At 37.2% G+C, this 17,659-nt stretch overlaps 1 protein-coding gene across 7 annotated transcripts in view; it reads right to left on the bottom strand.

Annotated features, from left to right (window-relative positions):
• The window catches only part of HIVEP1 (HIVEP zinc finger 1), a 145,997-nt gene that overhangs the window by 55,392 nt on the left and 72,946 nt on the right, over nt 1–17,659 (bottom strand). For all 7 annotated transcript variants that reach the window (XM_084872699.1, XM_084872694.1, XM_084872700.1 and 4 more), the window contains one exon: nt 9,407–9,460. In XM_084872699.1, the coding sequence (XP_084728825.1) occupies nt 9,407–9,460 (54 nt within the window). The remainder of the gene's footprint in view (nt 1–9,406; nt 9,461–17,659) is intronic.

Genomic DNA, 17,659 nt, shown 5'->3' with positions numbered 1-17,659 from the left:
TGCGAGGGAACCCTGGATCCCGGGTACCAGCAGCCAGAGGGAAGTCTGGGCCCCAGGTGCCAGAGGGAAGCCAGTGCCAGCAGCTGGGGGAAGAAAGGCCTACTCTTGCATAAATTTCGTGCATCAGACCTCTAGTTTAACTATAAAACAAAAGTTACAACAAAAACTTCAATGAATATGTTGTAGTTTCCTTAAGTATTCTTAATGTCAAGATGAAATAATATTGTGCAACTGGCAGCAGTTGGGAGGGAAAGCTGGGAGGGGAGGAAGTTTAAATAGGCTGATTTCCTCATTTTTCATAGTTTCAAATATATCTGAAGTAGCTAAAATTCAGGAAGAATCCATAGAGAAGCTAATGATGGTTGCCTGATCTCACATAGCTTGTGTTAGACTGCTTGATTTGTCCAAATTATTTGTTGTTCCTACCTATTCTCCTTTGCCATTCTTCCCAGTAGACCAAATATACTTCTTTATTTTATTCGGTTTGGGTTTGACCTTTCTGCATTGACCAAATAAATGTGAGTATACATGACATGGACCATACTGGAGCGTAAACTTAAAATGCACCTGCATGGTTTGGCCCTGCCTCTCTTGTTCCTGCCAGGACTGGGTTCTAGGTGGGTCATATTGTATTTGTTTTTAGACTTGGGGTAACAAACCAGGAGCTACCCTGTAAGGGGGTTATAGCTGGGAGAATTTTGTAGGTAGATAGTATGAATACAAAGATGGAGGGAGAGCACAAGAATGAAGTAGAAAATGGAGCTAGAGACACGAAGTATCTGCCTGTCTTTCTTCCCCAAACATGTCCTGACTCTGGATGACTGGGGGTGGAGGTCCTATCCCACTGCCATTACAAAGCAGCTCTCCTTCCTTTTCTGGGCAGGGCTGGGTCCCTCCAAAGCCTCATATCATTAGCTTGGTACCCTAGGTGTACCATATGTTACTGAGGAGACAAAACAGGACATCCTATATAATAAAAGCCTAATATGCTAAGTGTCCAGTTGGTCATTCAACAAATCAAAGAGTAATATGCTAATGATATGCTAAGGATGCTCAACTGCTCACTATGAGGTGCACTGACCACCAGGGCACAGTCGTCCAGCCGCTATGACATGCACTGACCACCAGTGATTTCAATAGAAAAGAATAAAGGCTTAAGAATGAATAAGCCCAGTTTTCAACTTAAAAAATTTGATAACAGAATAAACCCCCTCAAAAAACAGGGGAAAAGATAATAAACACCAAAAAAAATTTTAATCCTCACCCAAGGATATGTTTTTGAAAAGAATGATTTTAGAGAAGATGTGGGGGGAGGGAGAGAGAGAAAGGGAGAGAAACATTGATCTGAGAGGGAAACATGATTGGTGGCCACCCGCAGGAGCCCGACAGGTGATCAAACCCAAAACCTGGGTATGTGCCCTGACCGGTATTCAAACCTGAGATCTTTTGGTACAAAGGTCGATGTTCCAACCGAGTGCCACACCAGTTAAGGCAATAGCAAAATTTGATAAAAATGAAAAGGATGGGAGAAAACAAGATGGTGGCATAGGGTAGACACCTGAATGCAGCCTACCACAACAAATTTAAATTTAGAACTGGAAAACAGGGGAAGCATCGCCCTGAAGCGCCAGACGGCTGGCTAAGAGGAGGCTCTACCATCTGGGAAGGAGAGAGAAGGCACGCTGAACCTCAGGAACTGTGAAGGTGCGGAGAACTGTACGCGAGAAAAGGCAGCCACTGGAGTTCGCTGCTGGCTTGCTTGCAAAGCGCAGAGAGGGCAAACAGCTAATGCGCGGCGGCTAGCTTTCTTGTTTGGGAGGAAAACAAAACCATCCTATTGCTCTGATAGACAGCCCCAGACAGGGAGAGGACAGACTGTCAGGCAGTGGCAGAGATCTCTCTGAGGTGTGTGAAGCCAGCGGCCATTACTGTGGGACTCAGAAACCAGACCCTCGTAAGGAGGGGCTGAATAAATCTTGTCTGCACCACCCGAGACTCAGCCCCATCCAAGCGGAGTACAGAAGCCCTTCCAGTGGCTAGCTTTCTTGTTCGCTGTGAATAGGACTCTCCTAGGGAGGGACAGGCAGGAATCCAAAGCTTGTCTGCGCCTATACCAAAGAGGTGCGCACACCTGCAACCAATCTTCCGGGATTCACCAAAGCTTGGCTGTGCCACCCCGAGACCCCGCCCCATCCAAGAGGAATACAGAAACCATCCTAGCTGAGACATTTCTGATCCTCATAGCCAATTGGCTTGGAGATCAATGCTTCCCAGTGATACCAACAACAAGCAAGGCTTAACAACAAGACTGCACACACAGCCCACAAAGGGCTACACCAAGACTGTCCACCTCAGGTAACTGGGAGGCTGACCCACTCAACCATATAGGGCATCTTAGCACACAAAGTCACCCTACCAACTCAGGAAAGCTGTGAAAATGCCGAGACAAGGAAACAGATCACAAACAAAAGAAATGGAGTACAAGAAGAGACTGGATATAGAGTTCAAAACCACGCTTATAAGGTTTTTCAAGAATTTCCTAGAAAAGGCCGATAAAATAAAAGAGACCTATGAGGATATGAAAAGGGATCAACTAGAAATAAAGAATACATTGTCTGAAATAAAACATACAGAGTCCTAAAAACAGAATGGAAGATCACAAGAATCAAGTCAAAGATTTGGAACACAAAGAGCCAGAGGACACTCCTCCACAGAAGCAAGAAGATAAGAGAATCCAGAAAGTTGAAGATAGTGTAAGAAACCTCTGGGACAATTTCAAACGAACCAACATCAGAATTATGGGGTCCCAGAAGAAGAGAGAGAGCAAGATACTGAAAGAATACTGGAAGAAGTAGTGACAGAAAACTTCCCCCCTGGGGAAAGAAATAGACTTACAAGTCCAGGAAGCGCATAGAATCCCAAACAAAAGGAATCCAAAGAGGACCACACCAAGACACATCATAATTAAAATTCCAAGAGCAAAAGACAAAGAGAGAATATTAAAAGCAGCAAGAGAAAAGCTGATAGTTACCTATAAGGGAGCACCCATACGACTGTCAGCTTATTTCTTCACAGAAACCATGCAGGCCAGATGGGAATGGCAAGAAATATTCAAGGTGATGAATAGCAAGAACCTACAGCCATAAATACTCTACCCAGCAAAGCTATCACTCAGAATTGAAGGCCAGATAAAGAGCTTCACTAAAAAAAAAAGCTAAAGGAGTTCATCACTGCCAAACCAGAATTATATGAATTGCTGAAGAGGGTTCTTTAGGAAGAGGAATAAAATAAAGATAAAAATTATGAACAACAAATACGTAACTGTCAACAAGTGAATCTAAAAACCAAAGGAATTAAAAAATCTGATGAACAATATTAACTGGTGAATATAATAGAATCAGAGGTATGGAAGAGGAGTGGACTGACGATTCTAGGGGAAAAGGGGAGGGAGAATGTGGGAAGAGCCTGAACAAAAACTGTGCACCTATGGATGAGCACGATGGGGGGTGGGGAAAGGGCAGAGTGTGGGGTGGGAACCTGGTGGAGGGGAGCAATGGAGGGGGAAAAAATGAGGAACTTTTGTAATAATATGAACAATAAAGATTTAAAAATAAATAAATAAATAAATAAATAAGAAAAGGATGATATAAGAGAGTATCAAGAAAGTCAGAAGTTGATATAACAAAAAGGGGGTGAAACAAAACTAATCAAGAGAAAAGGCATAAACGAACAAAACTAATCAAGAGAGAAAAGGCATGAATGAACAATACTAACAAAGAAAAAATAGAGACATAACTAGAGATCCATCAGAAATAAATGAGAATAGGAGAATGCCATTAATGATTTATTGTCACTAAATATGAATACTTAATATTATAAAAATATATAACTTATTGTTGGATTGAAGAGAAAAAAGAAAGTTTGAATAGTTTTAAATACACTGACATTGTACTTAAAAATCTATCCTCAACCCCTCTGAAAAGTCAAAGTATATTCTAAAACATGCCTATAAAGCTACCATTTCAATATTAAACAAACACCTCCTTGGGAAGCAGGCAGATACAGTTCTCAGATAACCTTAACACAAACCAGACAAGGACAATTATAAGAAAGAGACTCATGTTCAGTATCTCTTGAACATGAATACAGAATTCGACAAATATTAACAAATCCAGCAGTATGTTTAATAAGATTAAACATCAAGACCAAATTGGTTTCATTTTATTTAAAAAATGCAAGGTTTAAACACTTGAATATGAGAATAAAGACTATAAGATTATTTCTACATTTTATGAAAAAGCATTTAAGAGACCCTTAAGATGTTTTAAATCTCACAAGAAAATGGAAGATAATCTCCTTAAACTATTAAAACAAACCAAGAAAAATACTAAATCTCTCTCCCATAAAAAGACACCAAATATTTTAATGGTGAAATTAGAAGAATTCCCTGTAACATTAAGAACAAGTCAAGAATGCCTGCCATTCTTTTGGCATTCTATAGGAGACAACTGGGTAAAACAAGAAAAATAAAAGAAATAAAAAAGAATTATTATTTTAAAAAAGAAGAAACAAAGCTTTCATTACTCCTAGCTGATGTGACTGTTTATAAGAAACTCTAAAGCATCTGTGAACAAATTTTCAGAATGAATGAGGTTAGCCAGGGGGCTTGACATAAGATGAATACACAAAACTATGTTGCATTTCTATTTGCCAACAAGAGCTAGAAAATGATTTATTCCCCCCTCTCACACACACACACACAATTAATAAAACCAGCAAATAAAGTTCTAAGAAATATAAGGAATAATCATTAGACATAAAAAAATACAAGTATTAAAAATATACTATCTACTATCTTTATGGATAGGAAGGCTGAAAATTGTGACTTTAATCAGTTTGCCCCAAATTCAATGCAATCTCAAGAAAGTTCTAACAAGTTTCTTAAAAGCTAATTCTAAAATTTAAATGGATAAGCAAAAAACTAGATATTGGAACCCTAACTCACAACATACTTTTAAAGAATCAACTCTAGAAGAATTTTTAATCTGAAAGTGAAAATATTTTTAAAGAAAACAGAAAAAATATATTTAAGATCTTGTGGTAATAAGGAATTTATTAAGATAAGCACACAAAATCCTCCTCCCCCTACCCCCCCAAAAAAACAAAAACACAAAACAAAACAACAACAAAAAAACTAATGGTAAAATAAAAAAATTGATAGGTTGATAATATTAAAAACCAAGAATTTCTGTTTATTAACAGGAACTCTAAAGAAAGAGAAAAATCAAGCAAAAAACTACATCACATAAAGTGGATAAAAGGTTATTTAAAATATATTAAGATTTTTTTAATGCATAAAAGATACCAGCAAGCATTTCAAGAAGTACAGCTAAAGACATGTTTGACATTACAACATTAGTATTCAGGAAAAAATAAATCAAAAGCAGAACCAAATATTTTATATTCACTCAACTAGAAAAACACAACATGAAAAGACAGACAATACGAAGTACTGAATAGCACAAAATGAATTCTTACAACTCAACTTTTTGTAAAACAATTTAGCATTACCTTATGAAGCTGACTACCGACATTACCTAAATAGTCCACACATGTGCACTGAGATATGAGAATATTCATAGCTGCAGTATTTGTGACAGCAAAAAGGTAGAAGTAACTTGAATCCATCAATAACAGAATGGAGGAACAAATCATTGCACTCAATGAAGTATTATTCAGCAATGAAAAGAAATAGCTACATCTAACAAAATGTGTGAATCTTAGAAACAATGCTGAGTAAAAAAGTTGTTACAATTATGTAATTTTATTCTTCAAGCTCAAACGCAGCCAAAACTAAAAAGTAAACTCTTCAACAATATATCATTAATTTTAAGAACCACTAAAATGATGAGCACTAAATTGAGGACAGTAAATACCACTACAGAGCAAACAGTGGACTGCAATAAAGACTAGCATGCAGGTTTATGCAACACTATTAGCAATAGGCCAATTCTTAAATTGGGTATTAGCATCAAAGACTACCATGCTATATTTATGTTTTATAATTTCAGATCTTACATATATTAATTTATATGTAAAACACTGCATGATAAACTTTAAAACAGTTCTGAAGCTTGATTCAAGAGACAGCATATAAACATTCTCCTAATAAACTGATCTCTATTTTTTCTCGGTTTATCTTACACATATTACTCCAGTACCACATCAGTGGCATTCGCTATCTTATTTATTTATTTATTTATTTATTTATTTATTTATTTATTTATTTATTTTTATTTACTGCTTTGAAAGAGGGAGAGGGAGGGAGGGAGGGAGGGAGGGAGGGAGGGAGGGAGGGAGGGAGAGAGAGAGAGAGAGAGAGAGAGAGAGAGAGAGAGAGAGAGAGAGAGAGAGAGAAACATCAATTTGTTATTCCACTTATTTATGCTTTTATTGGTTGACCTGGGATTGAACACCCAACCTGGGTATATCTGGATAATGTTCTAACCAATCAAGCTACCCAGCCAGGGCCTCCCTATGTTATTTAACTGATGCACAATAATTTTATAAAGAGTGTCAAACACACTGGATATTAAAAACAAGTAAATAGCACTGTAAGAAACAACGTAATGACAATTTAGATAACTGTGTGAATGTTGATGCTCTATTTTCCCCAAAATTGATTTAAATCAAAGTAATCTGGTTTTCATTCATAAACAGAAAGAAAGAATAAAATACATTAGCACAATTTAGTGCACTTCCACATTCTATTGGGGTGCAATAGGCAAAAGTAAGTTTATTTGACAGTATATTAGACAGATTAATCTTTCCTTAAAACTTCAGATGACAGGAAAGAAAGCCATAATAATCTATCAATGAGCAAGTTCTTTGTTTTCTTTTTAAAGCCTACCATTATGTTAACTGCTTCTGAAGATAAATTAGCTACTTGTCCTAATGGTTAAAAAAAAAAAAAAAAGGAATGGAGAAAGAACCTTAAAATAAGTTAAGGACCACAGAATCTACAATGCAGACAAAGCCTTAGAACCTTCTGTGAGCATTGTAGAAAAAAAGTCAGATGCAGAAAAAAGTCAAACTTGCAGAGCAAATGAAAACACTAAAAAAATAGTGAAAAATTGATCTATCTTAGATGAGTCATTTTAATCAACAGCAATAAATAACTCGATTTTTAAGTATATTCGTCAAAGGAAGTAATAAACTTTTAATAAAATAGCTCAGCAAGCAAAGATTTGAGAAATCTCCACAGCTAAGTTATGAAAAGATTTCTATCCTGTGGTGTTAAAGACAACACCTTAACATCAACTCCTTAATTATTTGAGAGAAAAACTATTTTATTTTTAATTTGCACAGAATGTGAATGTAAAAATGAAAGCCAAATAGTAATTCTAAGCAGTGAATTGCTCAGAACAATGCTCATTTGGTATTCATCCTAGGTCTTAAGTAAGTATAGCCTGCCAAATGTAGCTCACTAGATTATTCTAAACCTCATTATCCACTTTCTTTTTCTAGAACCTTTGTTCCATTTCTTCCTTCCCACCAGGCATTTAGTTCACTGTTCTTCAAACTGTCACAGGAGTAAGAAAGAAGGAAAAAGAAGACAAGCACACATTTATTTTGCTACTTGAAGCAGCTCTAAGTCATTACTAGATATGAAAAAGGTTAACTATGTAAAGGGAAGTTTAGGATCTAGTATAGCCTAAGTATCTTACATGCTTTCTGCCTACAGCAATGTGGGAAAGGGATCTATAGTCAGCTTTTCAAAGGGACAGCATGGCTATGGTGACTTCTCTGCTCTTTCCAGACTTGCTTTTCCTTAAGAATGTCATTTAAGGTCCTATTTGACATGGACCTTCCATAGATTCCATGGAAGGAGGAGGTGGGAGAAGAGGAAAAAGGAGGAAGAGCACACTGCTTTAAGGTTGCAGCACATCACAGCATAACTATTCATACCAACACCAAATAATCTCGGGGATTTCACAGCCTGGTCCAAGGGATGGAGAACCTGAGCAGGCAGAGATTATTCCCACTAAAAATACCTAGTTAGGAACCTACCAGATTTAAAAGGTATTTTCTTAAGAAAGACTTTCAACTGAAATCCTACATGGCTAATCCATTCACTCTGTCAAAATATACCACTCTAATTAGAAGATCTAACAGAGACAAAGTAATAATAAATTATGAAATATAAATATCATAAAGAAAACTTTCTATCCTTTTAATCCATTTTACTCATTAACAGATAGTGTTGGAACTACCAACCTTCCTATATTCCCTCCCCACAAACTGTTGTACATTGAAATTTTTCATATAGTTGGACAAATAATATGTATGCTTTCCATGAGGAAAACCAATTTTTGCCTTTAAACTTATTTTTATACAAAATTATACCCACTGTAATTAGTAAAGGACACAAAGACATATACATAAAAGTTTATCATTGTACATATATATCTGTATATAAATCTTTTCAAACTTGATCAAATCCTATATATAGATGTGTTTGTGTGTGTGTATGTGTGCGCGCACATGCATGTTCATGTGCTTTTGTATGCTTTGGATCCAACAAAAAAATTGTAGCCTATTTTACATGCTATATCTCAATTTCATTCTCATTTAGCAACAAATTCTCACAATCAACTGAAATAATTAACATTTTTAAAAAAGCTGTATAACATACAAACATATTAATTTACTATAATGTATTCAATTACTCCTACACTGGCTAGCATTTAGGTTATTATAGTTGTCTTAGGTCTTAGTCATTTCAAAAAATACTGCATTATATGAGCATATAGTATACACATACACATGAACGCAGTCATCAGTATCCACTATACTGGTTCTATTACTGCCATGGGACAATCTCACAGACTCTCAAAATAGCTGCAACAAATCCTCACTCCTAGTAGCACTTTCACTCCTGCAACAATCACACTCCTTTCAGCAATAGATTAATATGTAGGAAACTATTGTAGAATATGCTATGTAGCTAAAACATTTCATAAAGCAAAGTCACATACTTTTAAGTATCAATTTTTTAAATATATTTTTATTTATTTCAGAGAGGAAGGAGGGGGGAGGGAGAGATAGAAACATTAATGATGAAAGAGAATCATCGATTGGCTGCCTCCTGAATGCCCCACACTGGGAATGGAGCCAGCAACCTGAGCATGTGCCCTGACCAGGAATTGAACCGTGACCCTCTGGCTCACAGATCAATGCTCAACAACCAAGCCATGCTGGCTGGGCTAGGTATGAATTCTTTTAAAGTGATTTTTAAGTGTGTAATATGCTTACACCAATTGATTTAGCAAAGCTGCAGTTATAAGGTGTCTATATAAGAATCTCTGCAAGAATAAAGTTTATACTGGAGTTGATTTTAATTTACCTTTTTTTGACACTTCTGCCCCGTTAAGTTCTTTTTGTGCTTCTTCAATTTTGTCTAAGAAAAACAAAGAAAATTTTATAAATAAATTTATCATATACAAACAAGAAGTCAGTAATATAAACATACTTCCTATAAACAGTTCCTAACACAGAGGAATAAGTACTTGTTAAATGGATTATTTATGAAACAAATATGCATAAACTGGTAAAGTAATGACATATTTTCTTTTAAAATTATACTTACAATTTAATCATCTTAGTTACAAAGACCATTTCCAATTAATTAATGTTTCCATAATTAGTGCATTTAAAATACAGAACTATAGTTAAAATATGTAGTTGCTTAATAAAAGTAATAAAATAATACTTTCTTGATGAAGATATGTAAATGCCCAAAGGGATTTTTAGCTTAGAAAAGTGCAAGCAAAATCCACAGATGGCCTAAGGCCTAAGTCGAACATGGAAGAAAGAAAAATAAAGGAAATGAGCTAAGTAGTGCACAACACCCATCACTTTTGCCAACTCCTGATAAAGGGACACATTTATCTATGAATTGTGTGGATAGAATCGTGCATTAAAGAGACACTATAAAAAAACTAATGACTACATTCATGAGAAATTCCAAACCAAAACCTCCTGTCTATGCCACTTCTGAAGTCCTGTTCTAAAGAAACAGAAAATAAATGTTTACTGGTGTTTTAAAAAACAATAACTAATGACTAAAGAACTGTTACATGTGCACAAAGTTTGAAAGATTAGGTATAACCCAGGAGCAATCACTAACGAAGACTCGGGAGGGCTGCTTAAGAAAGGAACGGGAGAGGGCGGCAACTGAGGGCCTATAGTTCTTCCATCTAAGGTGTGACACAACTGGATTTTGTAAATCAGTACATGTTCTATTTGGGTAACAATTTTAATTTTATAAAGATATACATATTTGATGACTATGACAGTAACCAACACCAAGTTTCAATACGGGGGGGGGGGGGGTCTATGTACTAATTATAATTATAAAAGTTATAAAATTCCCAAGATACTATTTTGTACTGAAATAAATACAGTACCAATACTAATTATATAGTATTTTAGACAGTCCATGGAAGTATAGTTTAAATGCTTTCAAAATACTGATACTTCAACCATTTATGCCTTCTGGCATATACAATCAGCCCTCAAATGATCTCCGATGATAAACCTACCACTACCAGCCATAGAAGACGCTACCTCCAAAATGGCATCCTTCCAAATAAATAAAAGACACGGGTCCCACCACAGGCCCTTTCAACTTTCAACTACCTGCCTCTTCCCCCATCAATCTTGCCGAAAAGGCCAGAAATTCAGAAAACCTTTGATATACTAATCAAACTTCTTTCAGTCGCATATTTCTCCATTCTGTGTGCCATATCAAGGCAGAGGTGGAGCAGCAGAATAAAGGAAACAAGCTAGTTTGAAATATTAGACACTACATATCAGCAATGATCAAAAGCAACCACATTTTAATCCTGACAAATGCATTCCCCACAGCAGTGTCTACTTGCTTCTTGCTAATTATCAGATCAAGAATAAGACTTATAGAGACAACCTTATGAAATTATATCAATATAATTTTTCTTATTTATACACTTCATTGAAAACAGCACTAAAAGAACTTATTAAATGTAGAAAGTGGATCCTACATTTAATAGCAATGTTACTTCAAAGAGAATAATACCAAATACGTGGATGAAATCTATCCTAAATAATCCTATATAATAAGAGAGGAATATGCTAATTATCTGTTACTCCACGATGTCAGGACCAATCTACAAATGGTGGAGAGCTATAGGAGGGTGGGGCAGCAACCTACAAGTATAGCTTTCTCTACTACTAGAGGAAGGGGGGCGGGTTGCAAGCTAGGAGTGGGGTCAGCAGGCGGAGAGCTACAGGAGTGCAGGCAGCGATGTATGAGCAGTGGAGAGCTGCCAGCGGCAGTGGGCAATTGCCAGCTGAGGCAAGCGGCAGCTAGATACAGGCACACAGATATGTACGCAGGGCTACTAGTATTAAAATAAGTAACAAAAGGACAAGGCCCAGTTTTTAAAAATACAATACCCTAAGTACACTGTAGACTTTCAATATGTAAACACATCACAAAACTTAAGTACATAGCCCTTGAAAAACACAAAAGGGAAAAACACTATTATTTCTATGCCAACAGTTTGTCCAAACTTAGAAACCATAAATAATATGTATTTATATATTACATATAGTCATAGTAGTAATACTGTGTTTAAGACTTTATGCAAACATAAACTGGAGTTATAATAAAACATTTTATTAACAGAATCAATTACCACTCAAAGCAACAAAAATCCACAGCAATATGTATTAAAAAGAATAGCTGCTATTTGTTTAGTATATTGAGGTTTGGCCACCTTCCGTTTGTATTTTAATATAACAAATTCTTACAAAAATGACTTCAACTTACATTTGATCACTAAATTCTAGTCTTTGTTTTTAAATTTTTCAATTAAGTTGCCTTTTTCTTTGTATAATAGTAGCATATACTAGTAAATCAGTAGATTTGGGTTATTTATTGTGTTAGCTATATGCATCGACTTTAACACTCTCACCTAGAGCACCAGTTCAATAGGTAACACAATCTTCAATTAGCAAGCTTGCAAACAGCTATTACTAAAAGCTTTTGCTTCAATTTTTATAAAAGTCCTGTTTATACTTAACCTTTATTTTATGATTCTCCTGGTAAAATGCAATGTTTTGAAGACCCATTCAAAACTACAGGGAAAGTAGTCATTTATTACATGCTCCTAATTAGTTTACACAAGCAATTTACTCATATTTTAAAGCAATATTTATCATTTTTTCACATGACCTAGAGCAAAAAATATATATTTTACATTTCAGCTAATTACACATGCATATATATGTCTACATAAATCAGAAACAAACTCTCCCACACTCTACTTTCTGTCCTTTCCTATTAAAAATGAAATACGCCATCCTGTCCACTACACTGATTTCACAACCCACTGCTGGATTGTAAACCTGCAGCTTGAAATTCACTGATATAAGAAACAGTTATCAACATTTCTTTTTAACCTTGTTCCCTTTACCAAACCAAGGGTAACACTTCCCAGCAATAATATATCTCATTACAAGTCTTGATTGTGGGGTTGGGGGTGGCATGTTATTTGGGATAGGATCTCAGGTTCTGAAACATCTTCCATCATGCCCTCCCCAATGGCACTGTTCTCTCAGGAGGTAACAATTTCACAGAGAACTATACATTTACAAATAAATACTTTCTCTTTTGCTATTGCTTATAAATGCATATACATGCAAAATGGACACTCAAACCTTGCTAGTAAACCTACTAGTAAAGTAAGCAATGCACTTTTACTGTAATGAGCTCTTAAAAAACAACCTATCTATTAGGGTTCAGGGAAGGTGACCAAATACTCTATAAAAAAATTATATAATAAAGCAATCTTCAAATGGGCAGTAAGCACATGCTCTCCAAGCGCTTTCATCCTATGGTGAAATGCCTCCCTCACCATCTCAGATGCCTAAACACCACTCTGTGAGAGACTTGGGATCCAGGACATTACAGCTTTGGGGACCAACCCACTAACCTGTTAGGATAAAAACACAAAAGCTGTGTGTTTTTATTGTATTGTCTATCCTGTGTTAGGTACAATAGAAAAAAATAGAGATAGTAAGAAAACAGAAGGGCTCTCCTGGAAGGGCTTACAGATTATTATATCCTTCAAACAGTTATTTGAATATCAATTTGTTCATAAATATAGAGCCTGAACTTTCATGTGGCATCAAAGTTCTCTGTGATCCCACAACTTGCCCCTCATCCCATCTCCCACCTTCAAGATGTCGCCCCTTTAGGTCATCTTCTCTAACACCCTCATTGTTAGCTTGTCCTTCCCTTCTCTGTCACCACTAAATCTTGCAATCAGAACTCCATTCCTCTATAGTTGTATATCTCATGATCACCGGTAATAATGACATAAGATGGACCTGAATAATTTACTGATGGTATAAATGCTGACAATACCTGTCAAGTGACAGAGAGAAACACTGATACTTTCTGGAAAAGACAAAAAGAAATACCTGTACACAGTCTTAAAAATTGGCATTTGCTGGTTTCACTTAAGAGTCTAGCACTGAATCCTCTTCAACATTATAAATAATTTTTATGTTTGGGAAACTCTGAAAGCACCTGAATAGACATTACTTCATTCAATCTATCAACTTATGTTATTTCTATCTTGAAAGTGATTTAGAAGTACAAACTGAAAGTTATAAAATAAAATAAAAGTCTCATGGATGTAAATTACAGCATAGGGAATACAGTCAATAATATTGTAATTACTTTGTATGATGTCAAATGGGTACTATATTTATCAGATTGATCACTTCATAAAATATGTAAATATCTAATCACTATGTTGTACACCTGAAATTAATATAATGTTGAATTTCAATTGTAATTGGAAAATATTTTTTAAATGAAATAAATAATTTCTATCTTGATTCTATCAGCTCAACCTTTCTTCGTGCTATGCTGATAGACACCCATCACCTCTGTTCTAACACTGCCTCTCATCACAATCCTGAAAACAAAAAGTGGAGACGCAACCAGAAATTCTATGAAGTAGCTCCTAATAAACTGTAAAAGGCCTTTTATTTACTGAAAGAGATGCCATCTGAATGAAAAAAATCACCATATGTGACTGTACTATTTTTACTACTGAATAAGCCTAACTCCTACGTCCCTTCATTACACATCGGTACAAGCTCCTTACTCACTGTTAACTGTGGGAGCTATTTTACTAAGGCTAAATATATGGCAATGGCGTAATGTTAAAAAGGCATCCAATACCCATAACCCTTTATAGACGCTCTTCTAACTGAATATTACCTAGTGTTCACTACTAAATCTGCTAAATAAATCTACCAATATAGGAAACGTATTTGAACCTAAAAATTACACATCTTACACATCCCTCTAGACCTATGTCACAAGAAAGATGATACTTTACAATAATGTCAACTATGATGTGATCATCTAATCTAATATTTCAAATTGAAAAATATTGCTTTCAAGTGAAAAAAATCAGACTCAACTCTATGCTAATGAATTTGAAAACTATGACTAACCAGTAAAAATTCTAGAAAAACATAAAATTACTCAACTTGATCCAAGAAGAAAAGAACTCATGTAGGATAAGAACAATGGATGAAACTGAGAAATTTACCAGAGTAACAAAGAATGACCTTTTGTAAGGGTGCCAGGCTAGAAGGTTTTATTATCAAATTTTTTCCAATTCTGTGTAGACTAAAGCATTCCTTAAACTAACACAAATAATAGAAAAGGAGTTCTAAATAATTTCATAAAGCTGGGTTAACCTGATACCAAAATGTGAACAAAGAGGCAGAAATACCAACACTATAGACAAGTCTCATGCATGAATAAGGATGTAACAATCTTTATCAAGAACTATATCCTAAGATAAAAACATCATGGCCAAGTAGGGTGTAAATTAAATATGCAAAGGTATTTCAATAGCAGAAAGCATGTCATTATAAGCTGTAACAGCAAATAAGACAAGGGAGGGAAGGTAATCTAAATAATGTACAAAATGTACTTTAATAAATCATATCTATTTCTAAAGCAAAAAACAAACAAACAAAAATCTTCAACAATGAATATAGAGATGAAGAATACTTCATCATATGATGAGGAATACCTGACCATATATATATATATATATTATATAAAGCCAATGACCATAATGCCATAAGGACTGGAACGACTGGTTGCTGTGACACCCACTGCAGCCAACAAACTGGCCTGATGTGGGGGTGGGGCCAGCAGGCCAACCTCCCAAGGCCCCTCCCAAGAGCTGGCCCTGCCCCAGTTTGGCCTCTCCCACCCCGATTTCCTATGGCCCCTCCCCTCAGCCAATCCCACCCACAATGGGTCCCCACTACCCCAATCGGTCCTTAGCCCCTCTTCCTGACTGGCCCCATCCCTGATCAGCCATTCCCACTCCACTGAGAGCAGGGCAACTGGCCAACTTCCCATGGCCCCTTCCCCAGCCACTGACCCCCAATTAACTCCCCCATTCCATTTGGGGGTGGGGCTGGCTGGCCCATAGCCTTTCCCCACAGCCAGCCCCATCCCAATTGTCCCTCACCCCAATCGGGGGCGGGGTCCACTGGCCAATTGCTCACAGCCTCCACCCCAGCCAGCCCAGCCAACCTCCTGCTGTTTCCTCCTCCCAACAGGCCTGGCCCCTATCCACTGATTGGGGCCAGGCCTGCCAAAAACAATCAGTGCATGAATTCATGCACTGGGCCTCTAGTTAATCTAATAAAAATCCCCAAAGAAATGAAGAGAATGAACTGGGGGATTAGAGAAACATGGTCCAGGGAAGGTTATTTGGTTTGGTGTGCTTTCAAAGGTATTTATAGACCCAAAGGGAGGAACCAATAAAAAGAGAGAAAAGCTTCCCTATCCAGTTTGGCTTAATGGATAGAGTGTTAGCCTGTGGACTGACGGGTCCTGGATTCGATTCTGGTTAAGGGCACATGCCTGGGTTTTGTTCTTGATCCCCAGTAGGAGGTGTAGGAGGCAGCCAATCAATGATTCTCTCTCATCATTGATATTTCAATCTCTCTCTCTCCTGCCTCCCTTCCTCTCTCTGAAATCAATAAAAGTATATTTTAAAATATTTTTTAAAATGAGAAAAAAGATACAAGAAAGAGTAGGGATAAAAGGGGCAAGTTCTGGAGACAATGGAAGACAACAGCCAGCGTCTAGAGCAGTGGTTCTCAACCTTTCCAATGCTGTAACCCTTTAATACAGGCTCCTCATGTTGGGGTGACCCCTAACCATAAAATTATTTTCATTGCTACTTCATAACTGTAATTTTGCTACTGTTATGAATCGTAATGTAAATATCTGTGTTTTCCAATGGTCTTAGGTGACCCTGGCTAGCGGTTCTCAACCTGTTGCGACTCACAGGTTGAGAACCGCTGCTGTAGAGGGAGGGTTGGTTCTGAACAGGAAGAAACACAGGGCAATTCTTTGAGGTCTGAGAAAAGAAAAGGAGGTAGGTAGGTCAGCTGCACAGCCTGCTGATGAAAAAGATGAGTTTGAGGAAGCTCAGATCCAATTACCCAAATTTATTGAGATAAGAGGCATGGTTGTCCACAAAGAGAAAGGAGTTTAGTATCTGTGTAAGAGGTCTGAGATTGATAAGAAGTAGGCCAAGTTACAGTGGGAATGGAAGAGCTGACCAATCTGAAGGACAAACAAAACACTAAGGAACAGCAACCAAGGATCTGTAAGTGTGGAGAGTTGTGAATTTTTGGTGGTTCCAGTGTGCAAAGCAGTGTTACTTATTCTAACAAAGTTTGGCAACCTGGATGAAGTAATGGAGAAGGAGTGCCAAATATGGATTTTTCCAGAAGGACAAAGAATTCAGTGAGATGAGATAATGAGAGCCATTCATTTGATCAATCAAATATGCAAGGGGGGTAAGTGGCAAGGAAGGACCTGAGAAAGGAGATTCAGGTTCTAAGAATAGGGGAGGAGAGCTGAGTATTTGAGGGGCCTCAAAAAACTGGATAGAGATTGTAATCAATTTTTGATAAAAGGCTTCAATGGTTATAAAAAGATCCAAACTAGCTATTGGAAAAGGCAGAGATGAAAGACATGAACAATATCCGAACATCTAAATATAAAACCCTAATATGCAAAAAGACCAAACGGCAGAACAACTGAACAAAACAATCAGTCGCTATGACATGCACTGACCTCCAGTGGGCATGTGCAGAACATGGCGGGCATCGGCAGCAGGTGGATGGTGGAGCAAGTGAGCCAAGGCACCAGACCAGGGGTCTTCAAACTACGGCCCGAGGGCCACATGCAGCCCCCAGGGGAGTCTGATCCTGCCCGCCAGGTTTTTTGGGCAGTGAGCGCAGCCAAGGTGTTACAGTAGGGATTAGTAGTTCATATAATCCGGCCCTCCAGCTCTCTGAGGGACCGTGATCTGGCCCCCACTTTAAAAAGTTTGAAGACCCCTGCACCAGACCAAGGTAGGTGCTGGTTGCTGTCATTGGGGCGAGCCTCTGGTGGTTACTGAAAATTCTTTGCTTCTGTGCACCATGGTCCCACCCGGCGCTCACACCTGCTGCCAGTAACAGCTCCACCTGCACCCACTGCTGGTGCCCA

The sequence above is a fragment of the Pipistrellus hanaki genome, assembly GCF_964339955.1.
Source record: "Pipistrellus hanaki genome assembly, chromosome: 2".
Lineage (NCBI taxonomy): Eukaryota > Metazoa > Chordata > Mammalia > Chiroptera > Vespertilionidae > Pipistrellus > Pipistrellus hanaki.
The sequence above is the reverse complement of the archived record's forward strand: the minus strand, read 5'-3'. Positions and strand labels throughout refer to the sequence as shown.